Raw genomic sequence first — 26,466 nt, forward strand, 5'->3', positions numbered from 1 at the left:
GATATACTTAAATTAGTGAAGACTGTTCATTTCTTTTCTAACGATTTGATGTTCCACTTTTTCCTAAATCAGTTTTTTTCCATCCATTCATATTTCCTTCAACTCCAAACCTATAAAGAAATGTTTTTAAATATTTTTTAAAGAGTTCACCTTCCTTCTATTTATTTCCATTTTGTCCTTACTTGGTTTACTAAAAAGTGCAATATTTTAATCAAAATGGGAGCCTCGGAATATTGTAGAAATATTTGGAAAAATATTTTGAAAAGAGGGTTTTTAGATCTAAAATAGTTTAGCTAAAATGTGTGAAGGTTGGGATTAAAGCTCAAATTTCATCTCTCTTTTGAGGATTCTGTGAGAAACATGTTCTGATTGTCATCATTGGGTAATCAACAGAAAGCGCCGAAGTCTTAGGGTCGGTCAAAATAGGGTGTCTACAGATTGCATCTAAATATAAATTTCAAAGAAGGATAATATGGAAAGTAATGATTGAACTTTTTAAATTTCAAAACTTCGGTACAACAAATGGGACTCTCAAAAAAGTGAAGACTCAAATTGGGATGGAAGAGTAGTGGGCAAAGATTAAGATGATACACAAGAAAGGAAAAGTTATATAAGAAAAAAAGGAATTGCCATAGACGATTAGTATATGGAACATGGCAGGTGCTGGATTGAGAGAAAAAAGTCTAGTTCTAAAATTTTGCAATGACAGTAGTTACCTTGTTTGTATTAGCTTTGATGTTTGTAACTAGAAGGCAATGCTAACCCGATGACTTTTTTTACTGACATTTGGAACACTAAATGTGTTGCACTGTCCAAGGATCCGGGGGACATATTGGTGAATTTCTAGAAGCTTGGACTGTCGAGTATGCCATCTGTCTGGGTAACTGCCTTACCATTCCTAACTTCAAGTTGATTGTCGAGTCTTAGAGAAGCCACATTGTGCAAATAAATTGGTGTTTGTGTCTGTTACCAGATCAACCCTTCCCTTTGCAGATCAGGTAGAGAAGATGAATAGTGTAAAGTGGCCTTAAATTCCCAAATAATTACCTCACATTATCTGTCCATTCAAAAGGCGTAACGTCAATTTGTTTTATTTTTTATAGAAAAAATTATGGGAAAAAGAAAAACTATCGACACCTGCCATTGGAAGGGTTGCAATTGGAAGATCAGCTTCACAAAAACTTGCTTTTTTTAATACACATTTCTTTGTGAGAAATCCTACAAATTTGGCCTGCTATCTGAAGCGTCTTGTTTAAAGTTGTTGACATGATGGCTTACTTTGTCCTCTTTGGATGCTTTAGTAGTTAGTACTATTAATTTGGCATTGTACTAATCAAATAATGGGTCTCGATCATAGAGCATAAGACTTGCTTACATATTTCTTTGTGAGAAATTCTACAAATTTGGCTCACTATCTGAAAAATCTTGTTTAAAGTTGTTAACATGAAGACTGATGTTATCCTCTTTGGATGCTTTTAGTAGTTAGTACTATTATTTGTCGTTTGTACTAATCGAATAATGGGTCACAATCATAGAACACAAGACTTTGATATGGCAAGATGGGAGTGGCTCCTAGAAACTTTTGGGTGTGGCTTTGATGGGTCGTTTTGCACGCTAAAAATAAACACCTATGAAGCGTAGACATCTCTCTGGAGGTCACGTGCGAGTGCCTAACACGTGTCGGACAAGGACATGCGCCGGACACGTGTTGGACACGCTGGAAAGAGTCGAACATCTTGGAACACTTGGGACACGCTTTGTGGACACGTAGGGACACTAAGTACACGCTGGGGACACGCTGGGGACTTTCTTTTTCAAAAAAATTAAAATTTTTAATTTTTTTTCTAATAACGTACCTAAAGTTGAAGATTTTGATAAAATTAAATATTTGACACAAAATACATATTAAAAAATATGACATAATAAATATATAAAATTATATTTTTGTCACTGTCCCAACGTGTCGTATCTTGCATTTTTTGAAAATTTACATGTCCGTGTGTCCGTGTCATGTTTTGTGTCTATGTCCGTGTTTCTTAGATAAACACTAAACAATACCCAAATTCTTTAAAATAATGTCAAGTTCAGGTATTGATCCACAAAGGCTAATGTAAAATTAAACTAATTTAACTTGTAAGAGTTTTAAATGAATTTTGCTAAAAAAATTGATGAGGATTATATTGAAGCTAGAATTAAAATGAAAGAGAAATTAAATTATCAATAAATACTAAAGTTGGTGAAATTGATTTGGAAAAAAATCCTAGGGCAATGAATCTGCTACGAGTTAAATAAATAGGGTTTAAAATCGAGAATCAATTGTTATAAAGTTTGATCCACCCAATGTTTCACAACTGTAAGTTTGAAACATTGATCAAGAGGATTATCACCTTCAATGTACAGGCACAAGAAGTCATCTCAAGTAGTACTAGTCATTCGCTCTAAATTACGGTAGCAACACAACTCGTCTCTCGTAGTGTGACTCGTCTTATACTTTGAACACGATTACAAAGAAAACGTGTATAGAAAACATTTAACAATCATAGAAAGTAAAGTACTTGAAGAGATGAAAAGAAATATTATTATAAACTTCTAAAACATCCATACACTTGTTCAAATTGTTACACGAATCAAACTCAAGGAATAACCTCTATTTACTTGGCTAGGGTTTCATCAAAACCTTAGAAAGAGAAGCCTAGCCGCTCATGCAGGATTGAGAAGATTATGAAGAGGTTGAAGCTGCATGGAAGACCTTCAATCCTTCAAGTCCAAAGCTTTCAAAACCGTATCGTCCTTGTGCCTCTTTTCCAAGAATTTTTCCAACCCTTCAACAGCCTTCTTTTCTTCCTTTCACATTTTTCCAGCAAAATAGGTGAAAAAGAAAAAGACACACACGGATTCCAAGGTCGAGCAGAATAAGGCTGTACATGCGGAAGCTGTAGTCGCACGTGCGGGAAGGTTCCTCCGCACGTGTGGATGAAGCCAGAGAAGACTTTGTACTTTGAAGGTAGACTGCACGTGCAGGAAGGTTCCACCGCACGTGCGGTGAGTGTTTCTTAGCTAGAATTTCACTTTTTGACTCTATTTGTATTTGAGACGTGTCCATCCTGATTTAGATCAAACACTTGTAAACTATATCAAGTTATACGAAGAAGAGCGTTAAGAAATATCAATTACTGGCCTCAATGTAGCACATTTCGGCCTCAATCAGGCTTGTTAAAGAAGAGCCATATGTTATGATCAGAACTGCTTATATGACAAGTAACACATGGCTACTTTTTGGCTTATTGATATCACAGTTGTTATAAATGGGTTATTCTCATTTTTAGTACTGAATTTGATGGCAGCTTTAATATAAGCTTATTTGAACTTGTAGTGATGAACTTCAGAAAACATAGATTAATCATGCTTCTCAGAATCTTGATCCGGATCATAAAATCTGAAGATCCTACAACCCCAGTTTGGCCAAATCATCCAGATTGTACTAGGGTCTAAATTTTTTAGAATCTTAGAGTGGTTGCGTAGTCACAAAATCGTATAGAATCGCATTGCTATCGTGATTCTACCAATTTCTTTTCTTGTTCTTTATTTCTTTTGTGTATATATATATATTATTAGTAAATACTGTACAACAATTCGTGTTAGTATAGAAGATGCATGATTTCAAAATCAATTCATTAAGGTCCCCCTAGTTGAACACTTTCGCTTTCACTCGTTTTGTAGTTGTTTCAGAATATATGAAAATCCAAATCTTCCCTTCTGCAATCTAATTAAATTTAATAATTTATTTAGTGAAAATAAAAACTTGCAGTATATCTTCTTCTTTTTTTTTTTTTACATGTTTTAATTTCTGCTACAATTTTGAAGGGACTAGATCCCCAAACCAAACCCCCCTTTTTTGCACTAAAAACTTGTAAAAGTTACTACCTCCATTTAAAGAAAATTAAGAAATCAAATGAATCACCGAATCAAGGTCAACTCATTTATGTAGAATCTGTCAAATTAAACCCTCCATAACTTCATCTAATTATAAATTTGACTGCAATTACGTCACTATTTCCTTCATTGAACATCACTGAGATATGAGAGAATAGTGGGAACAGTAATTCTCGCATAACAACTAGTTCATTTCATTCTACCATTTTCATATTCCAATTATATGATTTTATAAATCCAAGCATCAATATAATATGATTAAAGTTTTGTTTCAAAAACTGCTTATTATTGTAATTTTTCAAGGATTTCAGATTTTGTTTTGCTATATCTAATCACGATGTTAATAACTTTGGAAATTTTCTCTTGCTCATCTTGATATAACTGCTACTTATTTGCATGCTACAATTAGATCTACAACAGTCTATTGTCTTGCAGAACTAACCGAGTTGCTATTTTTTCAGAAATGTGCCGGCACAAGGCCCTGTTGCTTCTGTTGGAGGAAATCCTTTCGCGTAGGGTTCTAATCAGCATGATAATTCTTTTTGGTTGGTGGTAGAAGTTTTCTAGTGATTGGTTTCCGTTCTCTTAGAGATCTTTAACTGCAATATTTTATTTTATTTTATTTTATTTTATTTTATTTTATTTGGTTAAATTTATCTGTATTATTTTATACTTTCAAAATAAAATATTGCTGTGGAAGGTTCTCCTTCATTGTGGAAGGCCTGGCCTGTACATTACGTAGTACTCTGGCTTGAACTGAACAAAGATTGTACGGTAACAATTCAGATGCACTTTGTGAATGTAGCTTGCAGAATTCAAAGTTCCCTTGGGCGAATTTGGGCTTCAGCGTTTGGCTGGTCTGTGTGGCCTTGCTGTGCCCTAGATAACAAGCCTCTGGGTAGGGATGTCTGTTTTCTATCCTTGATGGTTTTGCTTATTTGCCTGCAATTGTGCTTGCTTGTACTTTGAACGCTGGAAGCTACAAGAACACTGCATCACTTTTGGCCTCATCTTTTCAGAAATATGGTTCACTCATCACCGTGTGAGGGTATTTTCAATTATTTCTGATTTTTTTTAGGAATTAAATGATGGATTATGAGTGCATAAATTTTTATTTTTATTTTTAAACAGGTATGGGTTAGTAAAATGACTAATTATTTTCAATAAATTCTATGTGAGTGTCCTTGTTTGTCTCTGCAATTGTTGGATTTTCTTTTCATGATCAGTTGGCATATGATGTTTTTGGCTCTATCCCTCGATAAGCAACGATCGTTCTGTGCTTTTGACAGTAGTTCATGGTAAACAACTGAACTATCGGTTTAGCAATGTGGGTGAGCTCTGGCGGGCTTTAAACTGGAGTTTGGATGTTCAAAACACAGGCCTTTGTCATATTTCCATCACTTGGCCCTAATATTTGTTTGGGCTATCTAAATTTATCTATTAAGAAAGTCAATGATGTGGTAATGGCGATTATATAAAAAAGCATATGATAGTATTATTACAGTTAGTATTACTTTCCCCCTCACTCCCAATAATGTAATGTGTTGGATGTTGCTCGAATCAAAAATTTGTAGAGATTAAAATTGAGGGTTGTTTTAGCAATAACTTAAAATAGTAAAAAAATCAGAAAGTCAATTCTTCTACTTGTACTTTATGCACTTTTTATGTAAGAAGTAAAAAAATTAATTAAAATAATCACCTCACAAAACAACTTTAAATTTAAAGAGATTTTTGTAGAGTGAATTGAAAAGGGTAGACACTTTCTAATATTTTTCTAATATTATTTTTCTCTACATTTTTTCCCTCACTTGCTATGCACTAGTAGTAGGGATTGACTTTAAAGTGATAGCAAAATTAAGAAATAAAATTAGTTTTTTCACATCATAATTTTTTTAGTTTTTCCTTTTCGTTTTTTACTCTATATAATTTCACTCGTAAATCTATATCTAAAGATAGCCTGAATTGTCCTCAAAAAAAAAAAAAAAAAAAAAAAAAAAAAAAAAAAAAAAACCCTGAATTCATAAGTAGAAACAGTCTTTATCATGGATAATATTAGAAATATTAATTAATGTATCAATAAATATGTTAGGTGGTATTTTGATTAGTGTTCTCATTACTGATCTTTTACATCACTTTCTTTCTCATTGTGTACTATTATTCCAAATTTTTTAATTATATTTTTATCCTTAAATCATTATTTTGAATAAAATTCTACAACCAAATTTCTCCTTACACACCTTCCCTATACACTACTATCACCACCTTCCTCTTTTGCGGATTGCTTTCCACATTTGGTCGTTGTCCCCAAGCTCCCACTACCACTACCCCAAGCCCTTTCCGCTTCCACCTCTTGCCTCTGCAACCATTGCCATTGCAACCCTTTACCCACACTTGTGACCATCACCATTGCAACCATCGCCGCAGTGACCCACTACCCCCACGATGTACACGCTGCAATAAGAGAGAGATATCACAAGATGTGGTAGAAGGGGTTGTGATGGAAAGGAAGTGCTAAAAAAGAGTAGCGACGAGAAGGCGAGCTTCTATATACACACACCCTTTCCTCTCTATACAAATCCTTCTCAATACACACACTAAAAAAATAAATCCTAATATATTTGACTCACTACACACACCTATCATTCCACATATACCCCCAAATGTAAATCATACACACACACACCCCCTCTCACACACACACCCGTCTGTCACCCCTCTCACACACACACCCATCTGAGAACCCCTCTCACACCACACCCATCTCTCACACTCTCCAACGTTCCTCTCCAAAAGCTTCATCCATCCATTTGTGTCATTGAAGTATTGGCATTGAAGGGCATTAAAGAGCATTGAAATCTTCACATTTTAGGTTAGTTTACACAGATTAGAATCTTCTCATTCCTATTTTATTTGTAATGTAGGGTTAATTTTTACCATTTTCCGTCCACCATTGCAAGTGATTGCCGTGTTTCCTCATTCGGAACTGGTTAGTCGAATTTTTTGTTTTTGTTCGGCAATCTAGTTTCGAAAACAAAAATAATATTCGGCATTAGAGTTCCGAATTTTCTGCTTCTATTCGGCACTATAGTTCCAAAAATATTTACTTGGTTCGGCTTTCAAGTGTCGAAAATAATTTTTTTTTTCGGTTTTCAACTTCCGAATAGTAGCTTTAATTTCGGACAACAACTTCCGAATAAAATAGGTATTTTCGGTTGTGAACTTCCGAACAGGTTTTTTTTTTTTTTTTTCCTTCTTAATTAAAAAACTTAATTAAAACACGTAATCATAACACTTATTATAATTTAAAACACTTATTATTTATACACACACTCTCATTAATTTTACGCACACTCTCTCATTATAATTTAAAACACTTATTATTTACGCACACACTCATTACACACTTTCATTAATTTTACAAACACACTTATAATTTAAAACACTCTCATTAATTTTACACACACTCTGTTTATTTACACTTAGTATTTTTTGTAGATGATATGGATTCTGAATATCAACAACGTGTCCCACCTACTGCTTCAAATAGATGACGTCGTGAATTGGATGTAGACCATGAACGAGGGCGAGGGCGTGGGCGAGGACGAGGTCAAGGTCGTGCTCGAGGTCGTGATCTAGTTTCGGTAGAATATGATATTCCCAGTGCCAGTCAAAGTGGGGGCCGAAGCCAAAGACGAGTTGAAGGTTATGATATGCCTGACATTGCTGTGGAGGATACCTCTTTACCTGATTCTCTTCCTGTCCAGGAAGAGTACCTTACTCATGTTTTTCCAGGTGGACCGACTGATCCATCAATACTGCGGAGTTTCAATAGTCATGTGGCTGCAGCTATTTGGCACGGGGAGGTAAACATTCCTCAGTAAACTGAAATTCATTTGTATATGATTTTTTTTTTTTTTGTGTGTGTGTTGTATGGTAGTTTGTAATGAGATATCATTTGTGTTGTAGGAACGAGGGCCCCTAAAGTGTCATAATCACTCTTCCAAGATCCTTGCATGGCCATGGTGGTTAGTAGAGAACAACACCTGATTCAAAGCCATTATTGAGCAGTCTGGACTGTCACATTGAGCAGTCTGGACGGTCACAGTTAGCTCGTTGCACTTATCGGTTCGTCAATAAGCTTCTAATCTCCAGTTTTGTTGAGAGATGGCAACCTGAGACGAACACATTTCACATGACAGTTGGTGAGATGACCTTGACCCTAGATGATGTTGGCACTATTCTTGGCCTTCCCATTGTAGGCAAATCAGTCAGCATACCAGATGTGACAGATCATCATGGAGTTACATTACTCGTTTATGGCTTGGGGATTACTGAACGTGCAGCACATGAAGAGGTTTCTTCTGCTGGGGGCAATTCAGTCAGGCTTGAATGGTTGCAAAGTCAGTTTGCTGGTGTCATAGATTCAGACCCCGAGGAGGCTATACAGTGCGCTGCAAGAGCTTATTTGTTGTTTCTGTTGGGATGTACACTCTTCAGTGACAAGAGTGGCGGCAGGGTTCCTGTTGTTTACCTCGGCTTGTTGATGGATTTGGGCTCCATACATACTTATGCCTGGGGTGCTGCTGCATTAGCATTTTTATATAGACAGTTGGGGTTTGCTAGCCGGTCTGGGGTTAAGCAGATGGGTGGTTATATGACTCTTTTGGAGGCGTGGATTTATGAGCACTTCCGAGCATTCCAACCTCATCAGAACATGAGCTACAATGAAGACATGCCACACGTGTACCATTGGGCATCTAGGAGAGAGGCGGGTTCCTCCATTGACCATTTGAAATCTTTTCGAGCCGAGCTTGACAGTTTAGTAGCTACTGATGTAAGTTTACTTATCCTGCGATAATTTAACACTTCCATTTATCTTACCCTTTATGTACTTTAATGCAAAAACACTTTACGTTTACAGGTTATTTGGGATCCATACCACAGCTGCAGAGACCGGCATCCATGTAACTCGGTTACGTTCTACCATGGATACTTAAAGTGCTTAGACGTTGTCGAACCCTATCATCCAGATAGAGTTTTGAGGCAATTTGGTAGGGTTCAAACCATCCCAGATGCACCGCTAGCTCCCAGTCGTGGTGCGCGAGGCAACATATCTGCACGATATACAGTCATGTACAGATACTTGGACAGGATCTGGGAGGCTTGGGATAACCATGTGTTATCTGAGCAACGGAGGAGCACACCAGTTCGTCAGCCTTGGGAATGTGTACCGGGTTATATGGATTGGTATAAGAATATCACACATCTATATGTCGAGCACACTGATGTACCGCGTGTCCATGACCATCAGGATTTCAGCGAACATGCGGATGTAATCTATTATCCTCTCTTATGCATATGTAACTTACTTTTTTTTTTTCTAATATGTTCCCTAAAATGTGATATTCTTTTCAAATGTAACGTATTGCACTTGCACTGCAGATTTCACATCCTATTATTGACGCTGGTTATCAGGAGGGGATTCGCCATCCTTATCGACTTTACCAGGCTATCGAGAGTATGACACATGTTCTTGAAGGTCAGCACATTGACGAAGCTGGACCTAGTTCTGCTGGACCTAGTTCTGCTAGAGGTCGCTTTCCATCTTCGACATTTACATACAATCGTAGGCCAAGGCGTAGGCATACAGCTGATTCGTGACAAGTTATTTTGTTACATGTTATTTTGTTAGTTGATGAATCTTTTTTGGTGTTTTTTGTAAGATGACATTGTTGTAATGGTAATATTTTCTTATTAGAATGGAATGGCAACAATGGTATCGTAATGACATTGTAATGACATTTTATTATTAGAATGGAATGGTAACAATGGTCGATAACATTCAATCCACATTGCAAAACATAACACATCAACATAAAAAACACATCCATTAATTTCTTCCATAATTCTAACATTGTCAAATGCATACACGTGTCATGCGACATCAACAACATCAAAAGTCTCTCGAGTAGCTACATTATCATGTATAATGTCCTTGAAATGTTGAATGCGACGCACATATGCATCATCCCAGTCGACAGCGCAAGGGTGATGGTATTTTCTCCAATTAGTGGCAATAGGAGGAACTGGATGGCCTGGCTGCAACAAAACCTACACCAAATATCAATTGACTTAGTGGTCATACCTCATAACTTCTTGTACATGTACAAACCCAATTGATAAGTTTCTGTTATACCTGGACGAAATGATTTCCGTTGACAAACCCAATGGCAATCTCACGTCTATCAAGTTGAGGTATTGGCACTGTTCTAAGAGGTAAAAATGTGAGACATTGCTGTAAAGACAAGTGATATAACACAAAATTGTAGCACGATGCAACAAGATGCCCCATGTCTGGTATAGTCATCCAATGTGATTATCCAGGACTGTCTTCAAAGTATGACAATATGCTTGTCAATTCTTTAAACCTTTCATAGGACCCATAAAGTGTAATGTATTCCTCTTTGTGTGTGTGCAGCTCACCCAATAGGTCACGCCTAACTTGAGCCCAATCATCTTCTGTATGACCAATTGAAGTAGCTATAACCCTGAAACCACAATTCCCATCTGCAACTACATCATTGACAAACTTAATGTATGGTTTCAACCCAGCAGGGAAAGCATCAACATATGCACCAGGTTTCACTGTTCTAGTAATGTATGCCTTCCCTTTCGGATTCATCTTCTCCTTTCTCTTAACAGGTCGTTTCTTCTTGGTTTGCAGAGTAGAAGCTAACGTAGTGATTTCAGTGTCCCTAGGTGAGAAAGAATCATGTCCAGATTGCACTAACTCAAATGCACACGGGTCATGACGGGTAAAAACATTGATCTTCTTATGATCCCGAGGACGTGTTTTGGGCTTCACCTCCAGCTCAACAAGAAAAGTGCTTCCCGGATATACAATCTCTTTCAACTTCTTCAAAAGCTCCAACCGCATGGTTCTATCACTTTCATTAAACTTGTTCACAAACAACTCTACTTCTGCATGACAAGTCACCTCCGTTTCCTCTTCTTTCTTACATATGGAGATATGAAGTTGCCTCCACTGTGAGTGTATGGTAGCAAGTGGTGTAGTCAGCAATCTCATGGGCGCAAGGTAAACAATGAGTGTGGCGAAGGGCGCATCCACAAGCTTCAACATCAATACCAATGGAATTGGCTCTCTTACTCTCAACAAGCAAACACTCCAATGCAGAGATAGACACATTACCCCGTAGCACCCTGAATTGAGAAGGTTTAAATTGATGTTACACAACAGTTAGACTTTTCTCAAATGAAGCCTTGATATCAGTGTGTTGCAACTCAAGCAGACTGTGTATTTTCTCAAATGATGCCTGAAATGAGACTTGACATGAACCCAATTGTCTTTTAAGTTTTGCATGTGCACTCTCAGCCTTGTTCAATTCAATGTAAGTCAAAGTTAAAATCAAGTACATGGCACTTATTAATAACATATTGAAGAAAAGTAATCTTACCGGTTCGTTGTAACATTGCCACAATGCATACACGTGTCTATCCATGCCGCCACAAATTTGTCCTTGTAAGGAACCAACCAAGTATTCATGACGTATTTGACTGCACCAGGATAACTACTGAATTCCTTAAGTAATGATTTACGACGCTCCTCGTATTGAATTTCAGAAGATGAATACACTACAGAGTTCCACTCATGGTTGAACTTCTCCCATTTTTGCTGTGTCTCAAACATATTCTTGCATTTGGTCAACACATTCTTACTGATATGCCAACGACATAATAAATGTCTGGCACTCGGGAATATCTTCTGTATGGCATTCATCAAGGCTAGCTCTTTGTCAGTAACAATAACTGTTGGCACAACAAACCCATCCATGACATCACGCAATGTAGCTAACACCCACGTATAGTTGTCGACCCTCTCATACTGTAAGTATGCAAAAGCTACAGAGAATGTCATTTCAGTTGATGTCACTCCCACAATTTCAAGAAGAGGAAGCCAATATCTGTTGGTTTTATATGTGCAATCCATAATTAATATACGTGGGAAAGACCAAAACAAGTCCAAACTGGTAGGATGTGCCCAAAACAAGTCTGTCACAGTCATCGTGGACTCTTCAGACCGATGGCACTCAATGTAATTATACTTGGCCAATTCACCCAATAAGTGTTGCATCTGTGATCTTCCAACTCTCTGTACCACCCTGTTTCGATGGCGTACATTGTAAATGGTTTTAAGTGTGCTTACATTGAAGGCATCTCGCTATTTCAAGGTTACTAGGATTTCTTTTGGCCGAACCATGCTCTTTGACATATCCATTAATAATGCTTTCTCATCCTTTGATAGCCTCCCCACATATGAATGTCCCTCGAGGTGCTTCGCAGGTGGATGATTATGCAATCCGCATACTACGGTCAATGTCCATTCATCATGTGTGGTAAACCTGTGAGCCCTCATATCAAAAGGACAGCCACACTTCTTCGTACTGATTATTCTTGATGTATTGTTGCCATCATGTTTTAACTTCTTTGTTGCTCTATATTGGCCACTCCTCTCATAAGCAAGATACATCCTGGGTTTTTTTTCCCTCCACCATAGTCTGATGTTTTGATTACAATGACCAAACCATTTCTTTTTCCAACTTCACGTACCCAGTTGAGCAATTCATCATTTCTTTTGAATACCTACAAAGTTAAATAAATATTATCAAACATTTACATTTGGTGAGCAATTCGAAACATAATCGTTATAATTTCGTAGACTGAGCCTGTTCAGTTGTGAATTGAGTGGTGTAATCTAACACAAAATCCGTGCAAACCTGATTTCCTTGAGTTGACACATATTCCTGCATGTTTTGTATAACATTACAAATTTTTAATGGCATTATAAAGATTAATTTGCAATTTGAAACTGTAAATTTGGTATGCAGTTTGCAAATTTGGAATATAAAATGGAAAAAAAAAATTTACTTCATTCGGAAGTAGTTGTCCGAATTTTTTTTAAAATTTCAGAAGTTGAATGTTGTAAAAGTTACCTCTGTTCGGACAACAACTTCCGAATTTAAATATGTTGTTAGGACAACAACTTCCGAAATTTATTACTTTGTTCGGACATCAACTTCCGAAAATACATAATTATTTCGGTAGTATATTTCCGAACCAAATAACACAATTCGACTCTGGTTATCCGAACGACGCTGGGGAAAAAAAAATTTAAACTCACATTTCCTTCGCTCTGCTTCACATGAACACTTATTTGCTGATTTTCAGAAGGCAAATCCTCCATAACAATGATGTTTTCCCTACGAATGACGAAGGTTGATGAACTTGGAAATGCCAAAGCCCTTTGGTTTCACTTCTACCTCAATGAACATCATATACAGAAATTGATGGAAGAAGGTATGAATGAGCATCCACAAGCTACACACACGCGCGATGCAACAGACGTGAATTCACATCTGAGGTGTGCATTGAGATTTTTTCAATTAACAATGGTGTCTAAAATAGTAATTTCACTTAGGGATAAAATTGTAATAAAATTAAATATCATTAAGTGTGTGTATTGAGGGGATTAGGTGTGTGTATATAGAAGCTCCCGACGAGAAGAGTAGGCAATTCGAGAGGGGTGTTGCCGATGGTAGTGATTAGGGTTACAATTAAGATTAGGGTTAGAATTAAATTAAAGCTTGAGAGTTGGAAAGGATGACAGTGTTTTGAGATTTATTAGAAATTAGTAATGGTGCGAGTTGAAGACAATTAAACAATTTAAAATGGGTAAAACCTGTAATCCGCTTGCAACCTATAAATTTAATCAAAAGTAGACCCTTACCTATCTGTATGCATCTCTCAAATCGTCCAAAATCATTTGGGTAGAATAGGGTTGGGTCAGGCAATTTATGCGGGTTAGTTAATTTTATACCAACCCCTAATAATATATATGACAAATCCTACAAAATAAACGATTTGAATTATCGAAGTAAAACTCATGATGAACTCTATAAATCTCTCAAATTCTATCATATTGGGATCTCAACACTCAAAATCTAACTATTTATAAAAAACTAAAGGGTAAATTACACTTACAACCCCTAAGATTTGGATTTAATACATATCATCCCTGACGTTTGAGAAATTACACTGTTTTTTCTGTCATTGTAATTATTTAGACGAAATTAATGTTGGTGTAAAAAAGATATTGAATTCATACTCTCTCTTTTCTTACTTTGCTTTAAGTCTTTTATTTTTATTTTTTTCCTTCGCTTTAATTTTTTTTAAATATAATTTTTATTTTTATTTTTCTATCAAGAGTTATTTTTTCTTATATACGGAGTGATTTATGAAATGGGCCTATTAATAACGTGAATGAAAATAATTTCCACATCATTAGATGGTGGTGAAATGTAATCCGATCAAACATAAGAAAGCGTCGGTGTAATTTATCCAAAACTAAAAAATCAATTAAAATGGTAAACTTCCCAAACCAGCTATGAGAAAATGGTTGGGAGTTTCCTTTGACTTCATTTTGTGACTGCAAACTCCATTACTATTTTCTCTCTCTGTTAAATCTAAAAAAATGTCTCCTAAACTGCCCTCTCTCTCCTCCCTCCCCACCCTCAATCCCTAACCCTCACACCATCCATTCGACTAAATTCCCCAACCAAAAACCCAACAATGGACGGAAGCATTCTCGAATCCATCGGACTCGAAATCATCGGAGTCATGGCCCCAGTCTCGATCTGCATGCTCTTAGTCGTCCTCCTAGTCTACTCCCTCTCCTCCTCCTCCTCCTCCTCTGCCGCCGTACCCATCCGCACCGCCGCCAATCTGGTCTACCTCGAAACCCCCTCCGACTCCGCCACCCAGAAACTCGAAGGCGCTCTCCTCAACGCCCTCGTCTTCGTCATCATCATCTCCATCGTCACTTTCCTCCTCGTCCTCCTCTACTACTACAACTTCACCAATTTCCTCAAGAACTACACTCGCTTCTCCGCCTTCTTCGTCCTCGCCGCAATGGGGGGCTCAATCTTCCTCTCCATCATCCAACATTTCTCAATCCCAATCGATGCCATCACTTGTTTCGTCTTGCTTCTCAATTTCACTGTTGTGGGTGTTCTCTCTGTGTTCTCTCGTGCTGTACCCATTTTCTTGAAACAAGGGTTTATGGTTGCTTTGGGGATAATTGTGGCGGCTTGGTTTACCAATTTGCCTGAATGGACCACTTGGGTTTTGCTTATTGCACTTGCTTTGTATGATTTGGTTGCGGTTTTGGCTCCTGGGGGGCCTTTGAAGATCTTGGTCGAATTGGCTTCGAGCCGGGACGAGGAGCTTCCGGCATTGGTGTACGAGGCTCGGCCAACTGTGTCAAGAAATTCGGGAGTTCGGGGTTCAAATTTGGGTCTTTTGGTTGGTGGGTTTTCAGATTCTGGTTCGGTGGAGCTTCAGGTAGTGCCTAGGAACAATGAGAGTGATTTAGAGAATTCAGATTACACTGCTGTTGCAATTCGAAACCAGAGTGAAGTTGGGATTGGGCGTGAAGAAGGGGGAGAGACATCTCCATTGGTTCCTAATTCTAGGGAAAGGCGGTCATCAAGTAGTGGCTCTTCAGAGTACTCAGTGGACACTTCTGGGCAATATGGGCATGGTCATGGGCAATCTGAAATTGTGGCTGATGAGGAAAGGTCTCCTCTTGTTGAATTGTTGGGTTTGGAGGGTGAGAGAGAGCCTGTAGGGGGGGATGGGTCCGATACCTTTGTAACGGCTACGCGTGGCATAAAACTTGGTCTTGGGGACTTTATTTTCTATAGTGTTCTTGTGGGTAGAGCTGCAATGTATGATCTAATGACTGTTTATGCTTGTTACCTAGCGATTATATCAGGACTCGGGTGCACTCTTATTCTGTTGGCTGTGTGCCGCCACGCATTGCCTGCTCTCCCAATTTCTATCATTTTGGGGGTCGTGTTCTACTTCTTGACTCGGTTATTAATGGAACCGTTCATTGTTGGTACTTCCACGCATTTGATGATGTTTTGATCTTCTGTTTTACTTAAAAAACACTATGACTTTGAAGATGAAGCGATATATACCGGTCCATGACAATATCCTCTTTGTGCTTTTGTGACTTTGTCAATTGTCATGACCTAAGTTTGGGATCGGATGATTCATACTCCAATACCATCCGGTATCACATTGAGATGTAATTTGACTAGCTGCCCAGGTTGGTCTACCAATACTTCTACCCCTAATTTTTTGCCGTTAAAGTGCCTTGTGATATCTGCTTCATTTGATTTTATCTCAGCAGAAATGTATTGATTTGATTTTAACCGCATACTGTAGTAAACATTAAAAGGTATATATATCCGGGTATTTCTTAGTTGAATTGGATTCTCTAGGCGTTTTCTTATTTTGCTGGCATGTTTCTATTCCATCAGAGGTTAGCTTTTTATTTTTTATGCTGGTTCATTGTAATTTCGAATGGCCAAGGTTGAAATTGATGTTCAGCAACTATGGGTTATGAATTATCAATTGTCTAATATGATGCATCTCCTAATTTGATTTTAATATCTCATTCTATCCATCAGTTTGCTAACTCTTGAACATATTAAATAACTGTGCACTTGTGAAAGTAGAGGTTTATAGTTAGCGAGTATAGTCTATGTCACATGGATTGTTCAAACTAAATCAAATACCCGTGCCGGATACCTGACATTCAGACAAAGGTATGAAATATGTGTCGGATACTTTTCAAAGGACACTTCTTATATAATTGTATATAATATTATTAGTATATGTAAATATTGTTCTATAATTGGTAGAAATGTTTTTTTGATGCTGTAAGTTATATATAGCACCATTTTATTTCACATAATTTATTAAAAATATAAAAATATGACATTTTTTTGCCTAGTCCGCGTACTTTTAAATTTATTGTTTTATGAGTCTGACCTCTAGATACATACTTGCTAAGAAGTATGGACACGGACAGGTGACACAACACAGATACGACACGGACACGAACACGGATACAGATACGCTGACATGTTAATTTTAAAAAAATGAAAGACACAACAAGTGGGTGACACGTATGAAATATATAATTTTCTATATTTATTATATCTTATATATATGAATATATTATTTAAAGATAATAAAACATGTAATATGTAGAAATTTAATGTATAAAGAGAAATAGAGAATTGTATTATTGATTGTTGTATATTGATATCTATTACAATGATTCATGATTCCTATATATAGAAGAGGGTGAGTGTGTAGTAGGTAAGGAGTAGGTGAAGTGGAGGTGGTAGTGGTGTAGTGGGTTAGGTTTAGTGGAGTAGGTGAGGTGGTAGTGGTGTAGTGGGTTAGGTTTAGTGGAGTAGGTTTAAGTGGGTGAAGTAGGTGGAGAGTAGGTGGATTTTAACAGCCCCCGCAAACTCAAGGGGGATAGGAACTAACCAACTTGAGTTTGGAGAGAGTAACAAAACAAGAAAATACATAAAAATAAAAGAGGATAAGAGACACTGTATGGTCGTGTCAGACCATTGGTGAAGACACTGGATGGTGGTGTCATAACGTTGCAGAGGACACTGTATGGGGGTGTCATAACCATGTAGAGGACACTGTATGGTGGTGTCATAACGGTGTAGAGGACACTGGATGGCGGTGTCAGACCGATGTAGAAGACAGTTTATGGGGTCATGTCGGACCGTTGTAGCAGACAATGTTGTGACAGTTGTGGTGAGAGTTTACGGAGTCTTGCTGGACCCTTGTAGAAACTAACCGGAATCAATGTCGGGACAGTTTACAGAGTCTTGTCGGACCCATGAAGGAGCTAACCGGAATCAATGTCGGGACAGTTTACAGAGTCTTGTCGGACCCTTAAAAAGTCGCACCCTCAAAAGGTGTGCCCAATCTTTCAAAAGGCGTGCCATCAAAAGGCGTGCCCAATCCATAAAAAGGCGTGCCATCAAAAGGCGCGCCCACTTCATCAAAAGACGTGCCCGACAGAAAGCATCGAGCCATCAAAAGGGGTGCCTGACACGCGGCGATGCACGTGATTGACAGAGCGCGTGTCGGCCTCGTCGTCTCTGTCTTTATAAACCAAAGCGAAGTCTAAGGCTTGGAAGCATAACAAACCAGTTGAAACCTCTTCGTTCTCTGTAACATTCTGTAACCAACCCTTCTCTGAAACACTCAGCAACCCAAAAGCATGGCTTCTTCTTCCCGTTCAGCTACCCAGAACATAGCCTCTTCTTCCCGTGGTCTGCTCACTCTCTTTCCCGACCTCAACGAGTCAACAAGAGAGATAACTGGTGCGGTGGCCTGTGAACCTCAACCAAACACCTCTGGTTTTGCTCCGTTGAACTTTCCGATGCGGTCGGTGGAGCAAAAAATGGCAGTGCAAACGGATATTGAAGCTAATCAGTATACATTGAAGTCCTGTGTTGAAACTATGACTGCGGTCACAAACTTGTCGCACCGGCTGCAGAGTAGGACAAATGAGGTGCAGCAGTTAAACGCCCAACTGGCTCTGCTCCAACGCATGTATAAGGATGCGCGAGCAGAGATAAGTGTGCTAAAGGCGGAAAATAAGGAGCTGAAGCGGAAGGCCACCGTTATGTTCCGATTTGGAGGTCCGCCATATGCTGTAGTGGAGGAGCAGGGTGGAGTGATCGTGCCCAGTGAAGTGGGAAACACGGAGGCAACACCGTCAAGGGCCGCCCAGGACGGAGGCAAGAAGAAAAGACCGGCGGAATAGGCGAAAAAGTGAGGTCGGTGGGTGGCCGTCTGCAGAAAAGAAAACAAATCTTATGGTATTGTGGTTTGTGTTGTTGTGGTTGTTTTTTTTTTTTTTTTTTTTTTTTTTTTTTTTGGGTTAAAATTGTGATCGGGGTTGATCCCTGAGATGAATAAAAGATGGTTTGGTGTGCAAAGCTATATAGTATGAATGGAATTTGAAAAAGATTAAAAAATAATGTGAAGGAAAAATAAAGAAAGAAATAATAAAAATATATTTGAAATCAAAATGAAAAGATGGGGGAAATAAGGAAAGTGGTTTGGAGAAAATAAATAAAAATAATGGATTTTGAAATCAAACGGAGGAGAGAGAGGGGACAAGCCCATGTGAGAGAAAGAGGGGAAAAATGATAGCCGATGCACCCAAAAATAATCTAGCTGCTATTCACAGGCGCTTAGGGGAAGGAAATGGTAGCAAGAGACGGCCAACACCATATATGGCTATAGCAAAGAAATGGAGTATCAAGCTCAATGGGCTAGGATTTAGACCAGAGAGTAAAGCCACTGGTCCTGTTGAACACACACCTCCAAGGCTCAAATAATCAAAACATGCTTCACGCATTTCCTTCCTTGCTTGATCAGGAGATGCACAAAACACCTTATACAGGGCTCCAGTCATTCCTCCACCAGTTAAAGGATGACGCATGTTGAAAGCATCACCTATTAATAGTGCTCCAGGAGTAGGGTAAGGAGCAGCTGGCATACTTCTATTGGGCATTGTTCTAATACTTCCCTTATCAATTGCAGCTATAAATGAATCATGCAGCTCAGGTGGAACCTGGGGAGCCACCAGAGGGAAGCAAAGCCGAAGGCTGCTGCAAAGCCGAAGGCTGTAAAAGCGAAAAAGGAAAAGAAGGCTCCGGCTAAGACAAAAGCTGCTGTGCCAAAAGCTAAAGCCGCTGTGAAGCCCAAGCCAGCGGCAAAGGCCAAGCCAGCTGCGAAGCCAAAAGCTGCTGTGAAACCGAAGGCTGCCGTGAAGCTGAAAGCTGCAGTGAAGCTCAAGGCTGTGGCGAAGTCCAAACCAAAGCCGAAGGCGAAGGATCCTAACAAGAGGCAAATGAGCATGGAGGAGAAGCATAGATTGAGTGTTGGGTTGCAGAGTTTGCCCCAGGAAAAGATGCCACAGTTAGTGCAGATTATGAAGAAGAGGAATTCACATTGGCCTCAAGAGAGAGGATTTAGGCAGTGATGGGAAGGTATGTGTAGAAAATAAGCGGAATAGGTTGAGGTCCGGCGGGCGGCCAAGGCGAGGTTGCCGCCCGCCGGTGAAACGAAAAATACTAAGTGCTTAACCTTGCTCTGATACCATGTAGAAATTTAATGTATAAAGAGAAATAGAGAATTGTATTATTGATTGTTGTATATTGATATCTATTACAATGATTCATGATTCCTATATATAGAAGAGGGTGAGTGTGTAGTAGGTAAGGAGTAGGTGAAGTGGAGGTGGTAGTGGTGTAGTGGGTTAGGTTTAGTGGAGGAGGTGAGGTGGTAGTGGTGTAGTGGGTTAGGTTTAGTGGAGTAGGTTTAAGTGGGTGAAGTAGGTGGAGAGTAGGTGGATTTTAACATAATATGACACTAATTCTTATAAATTTATATAGTTTTTGTTTTATTATTGTATCTTAAGTTGTATTGTTCAAAATTATAATTAGTTTCACATATGTCTAATTGATATAATTGATAGAAATGTGTGTTAAGTGATTGACACGCGTGTCCTCCAAAGAGTGTCTGGGTCTTTAAAAAAATTTAAAAAATAGGATATATTTTGAAGAGTGTCAGACACGTGTCCTTAGGGATGGCAATTTAAACCCGGCCCGACGGGGACCCGACCCCCCGTCCCCGATTACAATGGTTTTTCCCCGAAAAATACTCCCCACGGGCCGGGGATGGTATTAAAAAATACATCCCCGATTAATTTCGGGCCGGGGACGGGGATAGCTTTCTCCGCCCGGGACCCGGCCCGGCCCCGTCCCCAAGCCCCGCCCCGTTTCCTCCCCGAAATAAAATTACCTTTATGCCCCTACTATCTATTTTTATATATATATTTAATATAACCCTTCAGGCCTGGATCACTCTCTCTCTCTCTCAGACCTCTCTCTCGAACTTCTGTCTCTCTCTCTCTCTCAGACCTCTGTCTCTCTCTCTCTCTCTCTCAGACCTCTCTCTCAGACCTCTCTCTCTCTCGAAGTTGATCACAGATTCACAGCTCCTCTCCCTCTCTCTCACCTGCTGCTCCACCCCACCACCGCCTCTGCCATTCCACCACCGCCTCTCGAAGTCGATCGCATCCCCCTCACTCACTCACGGACTCACGCAGACTCAGAACAGATCTGAAGAAACCGATCTGAACAGATCTGAAGCGAAGAAGCTCTCCGTCGATCCACCATCGCCACTCGAAGTCGATCGCATCTCTCTCTCTCTCTCTCACGATATATATAATATATATATATATATATATCTGTTGTTGAACACTTTTTTTTTTTTTCTTTTTTTTTTTTTAAGTTGTTATATATATGTTGTTGATTGATGATTGTTGTGATCTGAAAAGTTGTTGTTGTGTGTGTGTGTGTTGAACTTGAACAGATCTGCTGTTCATCCATTACACAGATTTTTTTTTTTTTTTTTGGTTGAACAGATCTGCCGGGGATGTTTCGGGGTCGGGGAAACCCGATCCCCGTTAGGGGACGGGGATGGGGGAGGTGATGGGTTCCCCGCCGGGGATCGGGGGCGGGGACGGGGATTTTTCTACCTTCGGGGATCGGGGACGGGGAGTGTCATCCCCGGCCCCGCCCCGGCCTGTTGCCATTCCTACGTGTCCTAAGAGTGTCCAAAGAGTGTCGGTGTCCGACACGGACACGATACGGATACGTTACCTTTTTAGAAGTGTTCGTGCTTCTTAGCATACCTGCACCCGACACCCATACCCGAGTCCATATAACGTAGAGTAGAGGTTAAAGCATATAAAGGTTAATGTATTGTTCTTCACATTAAAAGCTTTAGTTTGTACAGTAGTTAATAATTAATGAGTAGCTCTTAACATTGTGACCTTTGGCATTGCGGGTTTGAAATACAGAAACATCCTCTCCATCCCAGGTTAAGGGTACATACATTTGACCCTCCCCAGAGATCCCATAGTGGCAGCAGTCTCATGCACTAAGATGCACTCTAACATGCTTGAGAAAACAATATGTCATCTCTTTTTCTCCTCAAACAAGTGCATATTGTAAATTGAGTAATGGATAGTTCTTGTAATTTATTTTTGCCTCATTTCTTTTTCTCAAACAAGTGCATGTTGTAAAAGTGAGTAATGGATGGTTCTTGTAATTTACTTCTGCCATTTGGGAAATGCTTGTTGATTTGGTGAGTGCTTGATGTCCTTTCACATTCCGATTCATCTTGTGAGTTTTGGTGGGGGGCGAGAGTTAAGTGTTGTCCTCCTAATGATTTGGAATGTTTGGCTAGAGCAAAGTAGGAAAATCTTTGAAGATAAGAGTGGAAGTATGATTTTTTTTTTCTTTTTTTTTACTGGATAAAATCTAACCTCCAAGTCAAGTTGTTGTTCTGGGCATAGCAACCTCATAATTTAAGATTATTTCGTCTTTGATTTTTTGCGATTGATTTTGTATGTTTAAGTTGAGCTATGAGAAGAAGGCGATGAAGCTGTATGCCCTTTAAAAGGCAGAATAAAGCCCAATATGGATAGGTGTCCTCTTCCCAAAAGTACCTTGCACCTCAAAATCCCAAATTTACCATTAAACCAACCCAATAGTTTGATGAGGAGACAATATTTGTCCACAAATGAGCATCTTCATTAACAATTGGAGACCAAACCTTCTTTCTTGTGTTCAATCCTAATACCCAACGGGTTAAAACCTATTTTTGGATTGGTGAATGATGTGGGATAGTTTTAGAAAACTTGGAATTACATGGCCTATAGTCTAAAAAGCATGGATATGTGACACAACACAGACACGCCATGGACACGCCGACACATAAATTTAAAAAAAATATAAGACACAACATGTGGGGGACACGTGCAAAATATATAATTTTATATATTTATTATATATCATACATGAGGATAAATTATTATATTATATCATATATATGAATATTTAAGTCAAAATTAATAATTTTAAATCTAAAGGATGAGAATATGTAAAAATGTACATTGTTTTTTATTTTATAATTGGATTTCAAGTTATTTTATTCAAACTTATAATGCGTTTCATGTGTGCTAAGTGTTGAGAAGTGTTCGATAAGTGTCATGTCATGCTAGTGTCGGATATAATACGTTACCCTCTTAGAAGTGTCCATGTTTCTTATCCTACAATTGATTTTGTGGTGGCTTTAGGTAAAGGTAAGCTTGTAGTTTAGGGTTTTGAAAGGCAAAAGGGAGGTTCTAAAGTTTGTAGACCAAAGGGGGCTGAAATTATGCTTGTACTTCATATTTCATGAATATGTGTGTTAGTGTATGTCCAAGTTTTAGGATGGGGGAGCTTTGCTCGAAACTTGTCCAAGACTTGGGGGTACTAATATGGAACATGTCCTGCAAATTTGAATAAATTGGGTTTTTCATTGTGCATGATATTGTTATTAGAGAATATATTTGAATGGAATTTAAATTAACTAGAATGTGGTTGTAAATTGGGTTTTCTGTATCTTCATCAGAAAAGTAGGAAATCCTCTACCATAAAAAATGAGATTCTCCTTCTTTTCACCCATAGAGGATCGATCTATGCCTGATCATGTGTCCCATACATCCCATACCTATACCCAATTTATGTCTTGTTAACATGGGTTCATATTGGGGAACATGAAAGTCCATGTAACGAGTTTAAGGTGTTTGATTGCTGATTTTTAGAAAATTCTTGTTGGAAATATATGGTTAGGAGTTATGACAACTATTTTAAGGCTTCCATCTGTACTTAGAAGGCTAGTGGAGATATTAAAAATGTTTGTTAAAGTGTATTAAATGACAAAAAGGGGAATGCAATTTTGTATGTTAAGGGTTTGTTCATGTAGTAGTGTATATGGGTGTTCCAATGGAGATGTTAAAATGTGTTGTGGGACGCCAACTTTCATTCTCTCTCTCTCCCCTGTCCCTTCTCTCTCTTGACTGCTAGGGAGCTGGCTGCAGTTAACAACCAAGTTAAGGACTGATAGGTTTAAAAAAATTGGCTAACCCATCCACTGGAGCCCAAAATTGTAGAATTTGGTTGCTAATTGTGTAGCACCGACACTAGCATATGTGGTGATGCCCAAAAAGGTAGGAGAAAGGACTAGCGATATAGGCTTGTAGGAGACTAAAGAAGGGACCAAAATTGAAAATTGACGCTATGAATGTGGGATGTTTGAATAATTTCTGGAATTTTGGACATAGGTTGGGTGGTTTGTTCAGTTTGAGTTATGTTATTAGTTTGTAATATATGATTTTTAATTGGGTTAGATAGATCTTAAGAGTCCTTAATTTTTAATTTTGGATTTTGGGGTCATAGTTTGTTTAGATTAGTAATTGTCTTACTGTACAAAGGTAATTCTTCTAACTGAGCAGATAAATTTCTAAAGTTTTGTACCTTGTTGGGATTGCATGATGGAACCTTGACTCTCGGTGTGATACCTATGCGAATCTAGGTTTCATACCAATATTATGATGTGTGTTCTCATAGAACCCTATCTGGCAATTTTTGAAATTACCTAACTATCCTGGCTCTAGAACTTAATAAAACCATCCAGCAGAGCAGCACAGTAATCTAGAACTGATCCATTGTAAGAATCCCCTTAGTCCAACCTCGATTAGATGGGGTCCAAACCATGCTTATATAAGACTCCTAATTTGACCCTTCTGTTGTTATCATGCGGCACAATAGTTAATCTTTGAAATGGCCAAAGATTGGATCGCTCAAACTTCCTTTAATGCCATTGCAGGAGCTGATCTTTTTCTGCTTTTGATAACTGCTGTAAGCATCATGATGTCAGAAATAGTTTGGAGGTTTCAAGTAATTCATTCAGGCAGTATAATAGCTGGGAATTTTGTTTTGCTTTATTTTATTTTGTTTTGTTTTTGTTTCTTTTGGAGGGGAAGGGGGCAGTCGAACTTGTGCTCTCCTAGTGAGGGTACATATGTTCTGGCCACTGAACTAACCCTAGTGGTTGAGTTAATAGCAATTCAGTGCAATATTTCCCTAGTGTGTTGAAGACTAATGTTGGATGCTTCCTACCTTCTACCCTACTTTTGTTTTTTTGGTACTACGTGTATTGAAGGATGAAGTACTCATTGTTCATCGATTATTAGATTTCCTATTAACAATTACATTTTTTTTTTCTTTTGGGACATCGACCAATAAATCTTAAATGTTAAAATTGTGATCCAGATAGTCCCATGATTTTTCTTATGTTCTATTTGTTACACTATAGCCTTTTTAAAACTATTCTTTGTAGTGAAACATGTCACATCAACACTCTCCCAATCTTTTGGTGGGTGTTACGGTTTTTGTTGGACGATGGAAAAAGTGAGCAGTGTAGGAAAAAATACATTATAGTATTTTAGAATCTTTTCTTGTGGTGGTATATGCCACATCCCACATCAGAACTCTCTCTCCCTAAAATGACATCGCCATATACCACATCCCACATCAGCACTCTCTAAAATGACATCGCCTAACGAAGTAAGGTACAACCGTCCAACAAAAATTACTAAACACACAAAATAGGATTTCATGATTATATTGTCAATACCAACATGACTTATCAGGATAATAGAAAAAAGTTGGATGGATTGGAGTAAGCCTACGTTTGGCAAGATGGGTTTGGAGCTTTTTTGGCTAAAATAGTCACAAAAAAAAAGAATAGAATTTTTAATCTAATAAGACAAAACATCACATCTAATTTAAAATCATTATATTCTTCCTCTCATAAAAAAGTCAAAAATTCTTTCCAAATCAAGCTTCTTAGTTTTAGGTTAAAATAACTAAAAAAGTCAAAAAGTTAACCCACTTCTCAAACGGAGCCTAACTATTATTGAGATGAGACTTTTTGATAACTTTTCCTTTTCTTTTATTTTATTTTTGTAATAAAAAAAGCACAATACACAAGAAGGAAGAGCATGGAAAGGAGTTACATAGGAAATAAAATACATGCAGTTCTTTCTTTTTAAAAGAAGCCATATTTGTCTTCCTATTTGGTTACTATTTATGTAGGTTTGTCTTATGTTACTGGTGGACAGATTGACATTTTCTGCAACAAAGCATGTCCATCAGGTTATGATGAGGCTGTAAAATGTGAAACAATACAATGCCCATGTTCTTTTTTCTGAAATTGCAAATCAGTGGTAAGATGAAAAAAAATAATAATTATAAAATCCTGAAAAAATTTATCACTTAATTATTAAAGTTCATAAATTTTATCATTAATTTACAATTTATTTTAGAAACTTACATTGAATTGCAATTTTTCCTTCTTTTTTTAGTTCTTCTACTTTTACATTAACAAATTAGAAAATCGGATATAATTTATTTCCCATGTTCTTATTTTCCATCCATTTTTTTTTTTTTTTTTCTGACAAATTTACAATCTAAGCATGAACTTTACCTCTCCTTTATTATAAAGTTAAGAAGGTAGCTCTATCAATGGAAGTGATTGTTGGACGAGATAAACGACAACGGTAATTAAATGTGAATAAGCAATGAGTGGTGACCAAAGGAAATGGAAGAAAGAGATTAATGAATGGATTTTTTTTTTTTTGAACAAACGAAATTAAATTTT

The 26,466-nt window shown here is 38.1% G+C and overlaps 2 protein-coding genes across 3 annotated transcripts in view; both read left to right on the top strand.

Annotated features, from left to right (window-relative positions):
* Positions 1-5,101, top strand: part of ZIGA4 (ARF GAP-like zinc finger-containing protein ZIGA4) — a 35,846-nt gene extending 30,745 nt beyond the window's left edge. For both annotated transcript variants that reach the window (XM_082898853.1, XM_082898852.1), the window contains exon 13: positions 4,395-5,101. In XM_082898853.1, coding sequence (XP_082754979.1) covers positions 4,395-4,449 — 55 coding nt within the window. In that variant the 3' untranslated portion in view covers positions 4,450-5,101. The remainder of the gene's footprint in view (positions 1-4,394) is intronic.
* A 9,264-nt stretch (positions 5,102-14,365) lies between these two features.
* Positions 14,366-25,027, top strand: LOC114311906 (Presenilin-1). Its single transcript, XM_028258071.2, has 2 exons — positions 14,366-16,123; positions 24,631-25,027. The coding sequence occupies exon 1, from the start codon at positions 14,581-14,583 to the stop codon at positions 15,937-15,939; it is 1,359 nt and encodes a 452-aa protein (XP_028113872.1). The 5' UTR covers positions 14,366-14,580; the 3' UTR covers positions 15,940-16,123; positions 24,631-25,027.
* The last annotated feature ends 1,439 nt before the right edge of the window (positions 25,028-26,466 follow it).

The sequence above is a fragment of the Camellia sinensis genome, chromosome 12, assembly GCF_055761805.1.
Source record: "Camellia sinensis isolate YWXY chromosome 12, ASM5576180v1, whole genome shotgun sequence".
NCBI lineage: Eukaryota > Viridiplantae > Streptophyta > Magnoliopsida > Ericales > Theaceae > Camellia > Camellia sinensis.

What these genes read in the sequence shown, in the direction of transcription:
- LOC114311906 (XM_028258071.2), top strand. Translation starts at nt 14,581, where the DNA reads ATGGACGGAAGCATTCTCGAATCCATCGGACTCGAAATCATCGGAGTC.